Genomic DNA, 12,667 nt, shown 5'->3' on the forward strand with positions numbered 1-12,667 from the left:
TACAAAAGTAGCAATGAATCTATTAGAAATAACAACTCCTTCCTTGCAGAAAAAATTTCAAGTTGTTGTTTGGTGAACCTTCAGTTATAGTGAGTAGTAGTAACTGGTCATATTCAAGGCTAGTAGTAGTGTAATTTTATTTTTTTTCGTCCAGTAGTAGTGTAATTTGACAAAAGGATAAATAAGTTAAGAGAAAACTCTAGAGTTATTTTGGGATTTTCATAAAATATAAAAAAGCTAGTCATGCTCAGCTGGGATCAATTCCCCCAAGGTTAGTTAATCCCTACTCAAGCATGCATTTTCATTAAGGGGACCAAAGGATCAAATTTTATAGATTTCTAAGGGCCTGTTTGGTTACGTGAATCCAGAGATTTCAAATCTCTGGATTCACAAATGGGAGATTTTTACCTGTTTGGTTGCGTGAATCCCTAGATTCATGAAATCTAGAGATTCACATTTTTACACTAAAAACGTGAATCTGTAGATTTATGGGTATGAGGTGAAATCCAGAGATTTCACCCATACTATCAAAGCGTTAAACATTTAAACCATAATTCAATAAATAAAATTTTAGGATAAATCTAGAAATTTCATTCAAAAAATTCAAACTAACCAAACAGTTAATTTTATGAACCATGACTCTAGAGATTTGAAGTCTGTAGATTTGAAATCTCTAAATTTTTGAAATCTACAAACTCAAGTAACCAAACAGGCCCTAAGAGAGTTTGCATGTTGTATCAGAGCGGGATTGTTCCGCTCTATCAGATGCTATCAAGTTCATATGGGTAAAGTCTGATTGCTTGGACCTAATAAGTAGTCTTTTGTCCAAGAAATTCCTCCTTTGTCCAATTTGACATTTGAAAGTTACAGTCTCACTTGCCCTAAAAGCATCGTCCGTTACGAAAAGGACAATTTGGCCTAACTCCACTCCCTGCCTTGTAGACATTTGTGAGTCTCAAGCCTTGTGTTTTCCCCGTTTTCTCAATGAAAACTTCCTTACCAAAAGAAAGAGAAAGATAGAGAGAGATTCTTACTACTAGATCATATTTTTTGCATTCAAGAAAAAAAAACAGCTCGTTGATTAAGAAACTAACCTGTCTAATAATTAATGGGGTCCTTATTCGGAAGCCCAGCCATTTAGAACCATTAGTGCCTATTCTGTTTGGCACCTTCATTTTTCTTGTCATTTAATATGTACCTTGTACCTTCTCTTCCAAAAACTCACTTGGCATGAGTTTGAGAAGAGTATTTACAGTTACGCATCCATTTGGAATTGGTATGAAATGGATATTAATATTTATTCACTTCCATAAACCTAACGAGTCTTCACTCGAAAAAAGACCTAATCAGTGTACACCAACATCAAATTATCAATTGATAAAGACTGAGTTTTGTGAATATTGTCCGTATATTATGATTAAGACATGGGAGGATAACCAATAAACAAGTAAGTATATATGGATCATATATTATGTTTTCAATGTATTGATTTAAGTAATAAGCACATATCTAAATTATATATTGTGCTGTCTATGGTATTGAGAATTTTTCTTTATAATAAAAATCCATTGGAATGATTTGATACAAAATTACTATATTGGTCTGACTTAAATTAATCTTAATATCACATATATTAAAAAACGACACACTGAATCCTACTTATTTTTCATGTTTTTCATTGTTTTGAAATTTTCCAAGGTTAGTAACATAGCTTTTACTAATTATCCAGAAATTTCTGATGTTGGCGTTCTATTCCATTCCAATGTTTTCCTTACTTTCTGTATCAGAAGAACGAGCATCATAAACTCTTCTTATGCCTTCCTATTTCTCTCTATGCATTAACTCATCCAATTGATCTCCCCCTCCTACATGTTTTCTATTCCCATGCAGTTTTTTACCCTTCTCTGATTCATCTTTGTTATCTTTAGAATCTTCTTCAAGTTGTTGTATTCTACTTTCAGTTCTATTCTTTCCAGCTGATTTATTGCTAATTCCCCATCTCCTATTGATTATTGATTCTTTAGAGACTATTGATTCTTTTTCAAAAAAAAAAAAAAAAACCCGTTGATTCTACTCTCGTGCTTCAAAACACAAAAAGTTTTACTAGTTTCTTACTAAGGGCAATTTTAATATTGTTCAGGAACATTCCTAAAACGTGTACCAAAATAATAAGAAGTAAAAATGGAAGTTTTTTTCAATAAAAGGTCATCCAAGAAATAGGTGAAAAATCAATGGAGGATGTTGCTTAAGATTGTTTTGAAGATTTAATTGAGAGGTGCCTGATTCAAGTAGACAGAAGGAAATCCATGGAATTCTTGCAACTTATCACATCCATGATCTGTGGAGAGAATTTACAATCTCAAAAGAAAAACATGACAAATTTTTTGAGATTATGGAGAACAAACATTTGACTAACCATTGCATTATGTCAAATAGACTTGGCATTCATTCAACTGGTGAAGATACAGAGTCTGAAGGTACTGCAATGTCAAATAGCCTATCTTTAAATAATGTCCATTAGATGTTGTGCTTCACTAATTTCAGCAATAATACAATTATTTCTGTGCCAATGCAGGGTTGGTTGAGTGGTAAAAATCCATGTTTTTCACTGGGGAGGTTTTGGGTTCGACCTTGCAGATGGCATTTGATTTACAATATTAAAAAAAAAACATCAGTACCAAAAAGAAAAATATTGTTAGTTCCCTTATACAATAATAATATTTCATTTTATCCCTTGTATCATTTGAAATTATTAATCAATCCTTGTAATTGCCCATCTTTACAATTGCTCCCTGTCCTTTAGAACAATAATGGCAAGATTGTTTTTCGTTTTCCTGTATACCCATAATAAAGGTTTGCCTTAATTGGTTTGGGTTGCTTATGAGACCGAACTAAATCCCGATTGAACCGAACAGTAAACCCCTCCTCCCAACAGTGACTTTAATGAGTAAGGAAAGGACCAAGCAACGCGTGGTTCAATGGAACAAAAATCAGACCTGGTCCAACCGGGTTGGGACCATACCCATGATGTGTCAAGGCATTGTGTACCCAGCAAGTAAAACATAATCCGGATCATCATCCCGTCAGGGGAGCACTCTAGGCTCCCCAACGGTTTTACCACCACAAAATCGGTGGGCCCTACAGGTAAAAAATAAAAAATAAATAAATAAAATCTCATCACCCAACCCCGGACCCCCTATAATTTGTGGTGGTAAAGCCTCGAGGAGCACAATGTGCTCTCCCGACGGGTTGAGGATCTGGACTCGGGAAAGCATAATTGGGAGGAAATCTACACTCCAACCAGATTAGGAGAAAAAAAATGAAACAATTTGTAACTATATAAAAAAAGCGGGAACTATGAGCTTTCTGAATCCAACCCAAACTCGCTACTATTAAGAGTTTTACGCTAGATAGGCACTCGCTACTACTGCTATGTAATTTGCTCATTTCTTTTTCCCTGCTCCTTAATGAACCATTTTAGTTAAAAAAATGAATGCATTAATATATAATAAGTGCATCATCTTGGAAAACATGTCTACATGGTGATCAACAGCTAACCCCCATTTTTGAGAATCAAACTTTGAAAATATTGATGCAGTGATCAACTGCTCTTAAGATACGTGGGCCCCAAGATGTACTGAACAAATGCTGATGCATTGCTTGTGTAATAACCATGGAACAGCTCCTCCTCCTGACTGCTTAACATCCAATAAATGAACCAAATACTAAAAATGATTGTGAAGACCCGAATGATTATTCACAGAAAAACCCAATTGTCTCTCCTTTAATCCCTGCAACAGTTTTCATTATGAAATGTAAATCCCCTTCTCCAAATAACAATAAGCAAACAAGTGAGACTTCCATCAATTTATCATGCAACACATTGGAGGTACAGAATATCTGGTTTAAATATACATCTTAATATGCATGGCCATCAAGCTCTACAAAAGGATAAAAGATAGAAGAGAAGAGCTGGCATGGACTGGTGAATGACCATCAATCTGCAGCATTGGGCATGATTTTATTAAAATCTTAACAATTACAAGCACTAGGCTAATAAATTCAACCACAACCCTCCATACCTGTAGCCACTTCTCTCCTCTTCACAGATAATCTCGTTCTTAATAGACAAAATAGAAGATCACATTCTTCTTAAATTGTCTAACCTAGCCTGTAGCTCATCATCTATACCACCGTCATCATGCCCTGCCGACTCAGCCTGAGCAACCTTAGAATTTGCAACTGGTGCAGCCACTGATCCGGAAGGTGCATTCAGTAGCTGTGCATTAAATAAGAACGTCAAAACCTATGTCATCTTTGCCTTCCAGTATAACGAAACTGAATTCTGAGGACTTTTCTTTAAGAAAATGAAGAACCATGTAAAAAAAGTGAAAGAGTGACCAGGCACGTGGATTATGGTCTGAGCATTTGGACCACAAATTCAAATCCCCCTGGGTCACATGGTTCTTGAAGGGAAATCAAGGTGGTCCATTATGGAGGATGATTAAATCATTCCGATGTGATCATTCAACCACTGGGCCTGAATGATCAATTGTCTAGTTTGTTTCCAAAAGAAATATTGATACAAGAAACATACCTCTGAATTGATATCAATTCCGATCTCATCAAGCACCTGATTCACAAGCTCGTCGGTTTCCTCCTCTTCTTCATCCCCTTCCAAAGCATCATCAATGGCTTCTCCCATCACCTCTGTCACCATTTCCATCTTTTCGTTCTGCCTTTCAAATTCTTGCATTATCTTTTGCAAAGATGGCAAATTCATCTGCCTATTCATCTGGCCCATTGCCTTTGTGACACCTCTCATGGCCTCTCCCATTGCTTGTGTAGATTTCAATGTCTGACAATTTTCAACATCATAGAAGTTACAATCTTGAGTTCTTCACACTAGATAACTCACAACAAAAAAGAGAAACTATTAGCATGCAAACAAGATTAAGATTTTTGGAGGCCTGACATCTAGAGTGGTTTTGATATAGATGGACTAATTGGTAAAGCACCTGCATAATGTAGACTTTCTTTTTGTGAAAAGAAAAATCATCCTGAGTGGTTTTGAACGTCAGGTACCTTGGAAATTGACCATAAGGAGATCTCACTTCTGTTTTTGGTTCTCTTCTTACTCTATTACAGCTATCTTAATTCTTAAATGGTGTGAACCAAGACAGTGGAAAAAAGTGTAAAACCCTAGCCAACTTATCCTCCCCAGAAAAAAAAGACCATGAGAAAAGAAGAGAGTGGACTGGGGTAGGGTGGAGGGTAGATCAATGACAATGGTTGCAAGATGGCCATCATGTTACATGAACAAGAAGCAAGAATTGACCATCATAACCAACCACTCAGCAAGTCGGTGCTTAAAAACAAAACATACAAGAAGATTAAAGAAGTATTCCAGAACCCCTTTCCTCCCAATAGTCATATAACTAATTTGTCTATAAGTATAGACATTCTTTAGTTAGTAGGGAAAATGCAGACAGAAATAAATATTAGCAGTTATCAGATAGTAGTCAAAGTTGCAGAAAATCATTGCACTGTCCAGCATAAATCCCTATTTCAGAAAACTCCTGTGGCAGGAAAGTACTGTTACTACAGACAAGAATATGGCAGAACCATCTCAAATGATGATCAGCGGTTCATACTCATTTCATTGGTCAAGATTGGAACACCCTTCCTTTTTTCTTTTCTTTTTTTTTTTTTTTTTTTTTTTTTTTTGGGGGGGGGGGGGGAGGGGGTGGCCGGTGTTGGTGGGGATGATCATACATGGGAGGATTGCTTGAACCGATGGTAAAAGATTTGGCTTCAGGAAAAACACCAGCTTCAAGTCTTGAAAGCAGCCAATTTGCAAAATTTTCCCAAGGTTCCGACCATTTCCAAATCCCCCATCCATGACCCAAGTTCGGTAATTTTCCTTCCCATTAAAAAGGCCACAATTATCAGTTGTCAATGTCTAGGCAACCCAAGGCACTGAAGGGAGCCTATACTGATGTAGCCTCAACAGCAAACTAGCAATACAGGCCAATGCCAAGATTCTTAATCAAAACCAAGTTAAATTTTTTGTCCAGGGTTTTGATCTCTAATGGGTATGGTTGTTTTTTGGGGTTCATTGTTAATAATGTGGGAATATTGGATGAGGTCTAATGATGGCCAACAGTGTCTGGGTTGATTGAATGAGATGTCAAGATTTTCGCAAGGAAGAGATGGTAGGATTTTGAGATGCAGTAACCACGAAACAGGGTTACTGTGGTGTGCTTAACCTGAAATCTGGATCAAACTTAGGGGAAGTTGCAAAGGAATGATACTCCAAGTTAAAAGCAAATCTGATGATTAAATGGATGTAGATCTAACTTTTAAAATTGGGTCTCTTGGGGAATCCAAAAATTCAAAACAGGGAGTAAGAACTTGGGTCTTGTATGGTAGACTGATGTGTACTCATGAAAGGATGAAAGGAATAATGTGTTTAGGCTGGGGCAAGGAATTTGGAGGACTCCAATGATACATAAGAACTATAGGTGCATCAATATGAATGGGAACCCCCAAAAGGAAAGTAGAAGTAAAATTATAAGGTAAAAAAAAAGGTAGAAGACAGCTAATCTGGATATGAGTCATATGACCATTAGGTCAGTGGTTGGCACTAAGATATGACTCACCTAGAACTCTCAGATTTTACCCACCCAAGACAACTAGATGTAACAGACCAGGCGAGGACTCCACAATGGAGAAGATCACAAAAGCAACAAACTTTTTGCAAATAGCAATTGAATAATCAAAATTTGAATCTCTATATCTGTTCCTCAACAGTTTCATGTACATATATGGGCTTTAATCAACCTAAAACAAATTCCCAAGTTGATACAAATAGACTCTTATACCCCAACTTAATTTGAACAAAAGCTAAACCAATTCAAACTCTAAAATACGAAGAAGAAAAAAACTAACTAATTAAGCCTAAATTTGCGTACCACGTATTTAACCCCAATTTGGGCCCCTTAAAGAGGCCCATGACAAATTAAATCCATGGCATCAAAGGCCCATAACCTATAAAACACAACCACAGGCTTGTTCCAAGGAAAATAAGGCCAAAAAAGTGCTGGATTTGCATCATAGATGTAAAGTAATCAAGGCACCTGCAAGCCAACACCTTGGTAGCTACAGTAATGGAATCCTCCCCCTTCCCCCATGTATGTTCATGAACCCCCTTCATAGGCCAATCCACCATCTTCATAAATCCTAGATTTCTTAATGGTTTAACCACCCAGCCAACTTGAAGTCGCTGGATTTGACGTGTGCGGGAGAAGTCAGGATCACCCTGCACACAAATTGGGGCCCCCCATCAAAGCAGCCGTGTGGCAGATACTTGATGCCAGGTACGATTTCAGAGAGTCTCCTGGGCAGGTCACAGGTGTCCCATAAGAAGAACTTTTGTATAATAATACTGACCAGAAGTTTACGTGTAGAGAGCTCTTCAAAGAAGAAAGACAACCCACAAGAACAAATTTCTACAATACCAAAAAACAACAGAAACATGTAGTGTAAAGATAACTTCAAAGTCTGAACCACTAAAAGATTTCTACAGTTTATAATGACCGACAACTTTTTGGAATGGAATTGGCAAAATTCAAGAAACTCGGCAAGCCAAAACATGTCATGAACTCTAGAGTATAATATGGAACTCTTTTACATTTTTCTGATAAAAAAAAATGATTAGCAGATTGGCCAACAAGTATTATTTTTATAATGAACAGAAGGAAAGAAAAAAAAAGGCCATAGTGTGGTGACTTGTTTCCATTATTCCCCTGTAAACCTCCCTCCTGGTCTTTTTGTTCTCCAGGAACAAATTCCTAAGCCTCGTTCAACTTCAACTATAAGCCTCGTTCAACTCGTACACATAAGAATAAAAGAAGTGCAAAAAATTCAGAGACCAGAACCCCAGATAAAAGTTTCATAACCAATCCACAAGGCTACACATTTAGCAAGGTCTGCAATGTTACCCTCTTCCCAGAGAGGCTATTTCTAGGCCTTGAACCCATGACAAGCATTCAGCAAGTAAACACTTGATCAATGCACCAACCACTTCTAACATGGATGCATAGAAAAGGCATCCCAGCAGGAACCCCACTTGTAACAAACTTATTAGGCCTCCTAGGAGGATATTTTGTGTCATCTAAGATGGAAACAGAATAAAAAAAATGAAAGGGTACACAAAAGTATACCTGAATTCGAAGAGCAACACCTTGAAGTTGTGACTTAAGCTTATAGAATTTTTCAATTTGATGCCGTGTTCTGATAAGGTCTTTGGCCATTATTTTGACAGCTCCCTGCACCAACAGTATCAGACAAACCAAAAGTTCAGATAACCATCAAACTCATCCCATTTACGGTCACTAATTATACTACAAATGTTTTCTAACAGCGGAAAGGCACCACGTCTTATATGGTAATATTTACAGAGGTCTAGGAATCATGTATTAATATTTTAAAACTTGACATCAACCACATACATGCTATCTCCAGTCACAACAGTCTGACAATCTCAACATATACAACCTTAAAACATATCTCAGCTATATTACAAGCATTTATGGAAAGACTAATACAGAGATGAAAAAGGGAATAAATTGACCAAAAGTTCTCCTTGTTGCCCTGCAAAAGAAGAGGCTACAGTCACCAACTACAAATGTGAAAGCTCTAGATGAATTCCCCTGAAAAAATATGCATCTATCTCAACCAAACAGAAATTTAAGCTAACTGAAAATTATGTGAAGAGGTAAGATAATATTAACCAAGTAAATGGGATCAAGTACATAGACGATGCAGATCCTAAGATCCACATCCACAGGAAGCAAAGGCCTGGATGAGGCCCAGGACTTTACTACCTAGAACTTTTATAGTTATTTCAGTGGTTTTCTTTCAAGGGACAATTGGTCATTTTGATTTGGTGTAATTTTTAGTTTTATTTTGATGTTATTTCAGTTTATCCATAATAAAACAGCAGCCCATGGTTCAGGTTACTGTTTTAAATAAGTACTAGCTGTTAGTTAAGTTCCCTTTTAATGAAAAGTCTCTTTCCTGACTGAGTTATAATTGAGTTAGGAATTGTTAACTTAGTTACTGTGATTAGGGCATAAAGTCCTACTTGTACCCAACTAGGCCTAGAACCATGTATACACCAAGAGGGAAGAATAAAAACTCAATTGGATTATAGAGCTGCTTAGCGAAGTTGCTATTTGTTTACATGTGTTGAGACCTCTCTGTGCTGATCAAGTGTGCTTGCTGCCCAGGTGATTCAAGTCCAGGAAAGACCAAGGTACTTCAGCTGACAGGGGAAGCAGTCTGCTATCATTATGAGGCACCTAGCCTCGAAACAAGGCATAGCATATCTTAGGTCATCATGGAAACAGAAAACGGCCAGAGACCAGCTTGACTTCACAATTCATCCGCTCTGCATTTCCTGTTTTCTGAGAGGTAGGAAAGGGCCATATCCACTACCAATCTTTCTCTGATCAACATAAGAAATATTAATACCTAGCCACTTTCTTTTCCCATTAGTTTTCTTTTTTCTAAATCAAGAAACTCTTCATCAAGACAAACCCTAACCCTTCAGATCTGAAGGTTTAGCCATCAGAATCAACCCAAATTCAAAACATAGCATCCGGATATAGACCCCACCTTATATTCAATTTCCAGTCCAAACAGAAAACCCTAGCCCCCAGTTTTTGCTGTCCTTGTTCAAACCTAATCTCTAAAACTGAAAATCAAGAAACTGCATATTTTTTAAACCAGCACCTAAAGAAGCCCAAACTTTGAGAGCATCTATCCGACAACAAACCCTACACTCATTCCTAATTAGCCCATTCTGAAACCTAAAGCCCACCCAAACACATACCAAGTGACCAACCCATATGAAGAAATCTTCGTATTGGCCAGAGCCTAAACTTCAATCTCACATCACCTAGCCAAACTGCTTAATTCCCCTCATGAATCATAGGAAAGACCATACCACAAATATACTCCACATATCCTATGCGAACTTTTCACTAAACCTTTCTACTTTGAAAATTGTTCTGAACAAGATCATGGTCACTAGTCCTCATACAGTTGAGACCACATCAGATCTCCACTTTTGAGTATAAATTCTAAATTGGATGAATCATAAGACACAGAATATTCTAAAAATGAACATGTCATCATTCCTCTCTTCAAAACTATATGACCTTTCCCAGCATATCCATTAAAATTACCCCTTATAATATCTTCTCTTGAAAACCTTTGCAGTAATCCATGCTTATATTCCAGATTGTAACTTACTACTTCCATACAGTGAAGCCTGTGAGCACTAATTATATTAACAAACTATTTCTCCAACACAAGCTTGACAGATACAACCCTGTACCCAAATCTTTCAACATCGACAACATCATTCTTTCAGTCCTTATCCACCTCCACTTATATCACTTTATCCCAATGTATAGTGGAGTTAACAGTGATCCAACTCAGATTTTAACCCACCCACCTAGTCTCTTAAATACAGGCTGTGTTCATCCTTCTTGTCCACATAACCTCTATCAATTCTAGATTCCTCTCTGTCGATGAATCTACCCAACATAGTGAGCAAAAATAGCACTGCCTGAAGAACCTATCCAACATAGTGGGCTCCAACTTCCAAGAAAATTTTTTGAGGTTAAATTATTCTTATAGTCAGGTGATTAAGTAAGTGGCAGTATTTACTGTGTTGAAAATCCACCTTTTTTACCTTGGTAAGAGTTGAGGATCCATATGCTTGCATAAAGATGAAAAGTTAGAGCAAAACAGTATCAATCTAGCACTTCAAGATAATAAGTCCATATTTTCAAGAACCTAAACATGCATAATTTGATTCACAGGGAAGTAGTGCTAAGCAAATAAACACAGAATAGGAAACTGCCCTACCATCTGCCCTTGCTTAGCACTTTTCTTTATTTCTGTAATAAGCTTCTTCTCTTGTGTTTGTAGACCTTGTCTCTCTCGTTCAATTTCTCTGATTGACTTGTCCAACATCCTTTTATTCTCACGCAGAAGCTCTACACAAGAGAACCAAATAAAAAAAGCATACACTAAATAAGGCCACATCAAGACAACCATCTTTTAATGGAAATTTTAAATATTAAATAAATAATTTTTAATCCAGATAATCACCAAGGTACCAAAGTGAAAACCAGATCCATGATACATGCAGAAAACTCCCGTACTATATAGGCAATACCCCAACAAAGAAGTGCGCAACAGCCTTACAGCCCATGTGACGCAGAACTCAAGTCCTCTTGGGTTTAGTGAACCATGTTTTCAGACCTGGTAGGACTGCCCTGATAAGATTCTAGGTCCACGTTCCAGTTTTTGGCAGCGAAATGGTGGTGATAAGGTTTTTGGTGGGGAAATTTTTGGAGGATAAGCTTTGTCCCCATAGGCTGTCAGGTCGGTGTAGGAGTGTCCATATGAGTTTGATAAGAAGTGATTGATTTTGGTTCATTTTGAGTGTGGATACGCAGTCCACCCAAGTGCTTAGTTATACACTCCAAGCTATAGGATGACATTTGTGAGAATTGGTTTTCCCAGCCCAAAACATTTGCACAGATTGATCCCTATTTGGTGCAGATTGCTTTTGGGAATTGGAATACAATAACTTGAGATTGAGTTGAGTACTGATCTTCGGAGCAGGGTTTTTTCTGCTTGAGAAAGAAAATTGCTCTTCCAGTCTTGAAGTCTGTTTTGCACTCTGTCATAACTCTAGTGTGTGCCTTACTCCTGGGTCGGCCAGAAAAAACATGCTTCGCAAGATAGGTTGCTGTATCAGACATTAGCAGGATATTTAGCATTTTTTGGAAGTACCGTTGTACACTAGGGGTTGTCTTTGTTGAAAGCAATTCAGTTCTTCAACAGACTATTAAAAATCCAAATCCTTTTGATTATCAAAGAACTCCTTTTGCAATTCGCCATGTAAAATTTGGAATTAAAGCTCGGTTATCTGCATCTGATTTAAAGGGACCCTCTTAAAGTAATCAATAATCATCAAAGCTAACTTAGGGTATTGCATAATTGAAGAATTTGGAGAATACAGAAATTGAGTTACAAGACAAACATTATATCAGAAATTGAAATTTGGAAAACCCAACAAAAACACATACCTGCGGGAGTCTTCCTTTTGCCGAACAGGAAACTCATCTCGCCCGATTGCTGAAACTGATCAGATTACTCTGAGAAATATCTGATTGATCGATAAGAACGAAACAAAAGTTCCTCTCTCTCTCTCTCCGGGGCTGCGTGTCGTCTCTCTCCCTTTTGCGTAAAATGGATTTGTTCGATGATACAACTTTGTTTACAATATTCTTTGTTAGCAACGCGGTATGGACACTCGTCTTGGCGCGTCCCAGTTGGCCATTGTTCCAGGCTTCTCAGTAAATATTGATGGGAAAGCGGGTGGAAATGGGGATTTAATGCGTCATTGCATCACATTTAAGCAATGTGAAATCCGACGGTCTAGAATCAAAAAGCGAGGGCTTATTTATAAATACAAAACTTTCGTTTTTCATTTTATGGATTTTTTATTTTTATATTTTATAAATTTATATTTTCTGATCCCTCAATTTTATTTTATTTTCATAAAATGAGACTTTATATT

At 37.2% G+C, this 12,667-nt stretch overlaps 1 protein-coding gene across 2 annotated transcripts; it reads right to left on the reverse strand.

Annotated features, from left to right (window-relative positions):
- Positions 1-3,641: 3,641 nt before the first annotated feature.
- VPS2.1 (SNF7 family protein) lies at positions 3,642-12,437 on the reverse strand. Of its 2 annotated transcripts, XR_016175550.1 has the most exons (6): positions 12,174-12,437; positions 10,942-11,072; positions 8,226-8,330; positions 4,598-4,858; positions 4,083-4,279; positions 3,644-4,001 (listed from the first exon to the last, which is right to left on the reverse strand). XR_016175550.1 is itself a non-coding variant. In XM_089168416.1 (5 exons), exons 1-5 carry the CDS (start codon positions 12,208-12,210, stop codon positions 4,142-4,144), a joined length of 672 nt encoding a protein of 223 aa, XP_089024542.1. In that variant the 5' UTR covers positions 12,211-12,437; the 3' UTR covers positions 3,642-4,141. The 2 variants fall into 2 exon arrangements, 1 of the variants encoding a protein (XP_089024542.1); XM_089168416.1 differs by having other exon boundaries at positions 3,642-4,279.
- Positions 12,438-12,667: the final 230 nt, after the last annotated feature.

Source organism: Hakea prostrata, chromosome 9 (assembly GCF_041222555.1).
Source record: "Hakea prostrata isolate BN-2017 chromosome 9, UWA_Hpros_2, whole genome shotgun sequence".
Taxonomy (NCBI): domain Eukaryota; kingdom Viridiplantae; phylum Streptophyta; class Magnoliopsida; order Proteales; family Proteaceae; genus Hakea; species Hakea prostrata.

What these genes read in the sequence shown, in the direction of transcription:
- VPS2.1 (XM_089168416.1), bottom strand. Translation starts at nt 12,210, where the DNA reads ATGAGTTTCCTGTTCGGCAAAAGGAAGACTCCCGCAG. An exon ending in GTGCTAAGCAAGGGCAGATG is followed by an intron (nt 8,331 to 10,941) that starts GTAGGGCAGTTT and finishes CTGTTGGTGCAG; the next exon opens with GGAGCTGTCAAAATAATGGC. An exon ending in GTGTTGCTCTTCGAATTCAG is followed by an intron (nt 4,859 to 8,225) that starts GTATACTTTTGT and finishes GAAAATTGTCAG; the next exon opens with ACATTGAAATCTACACAAGC.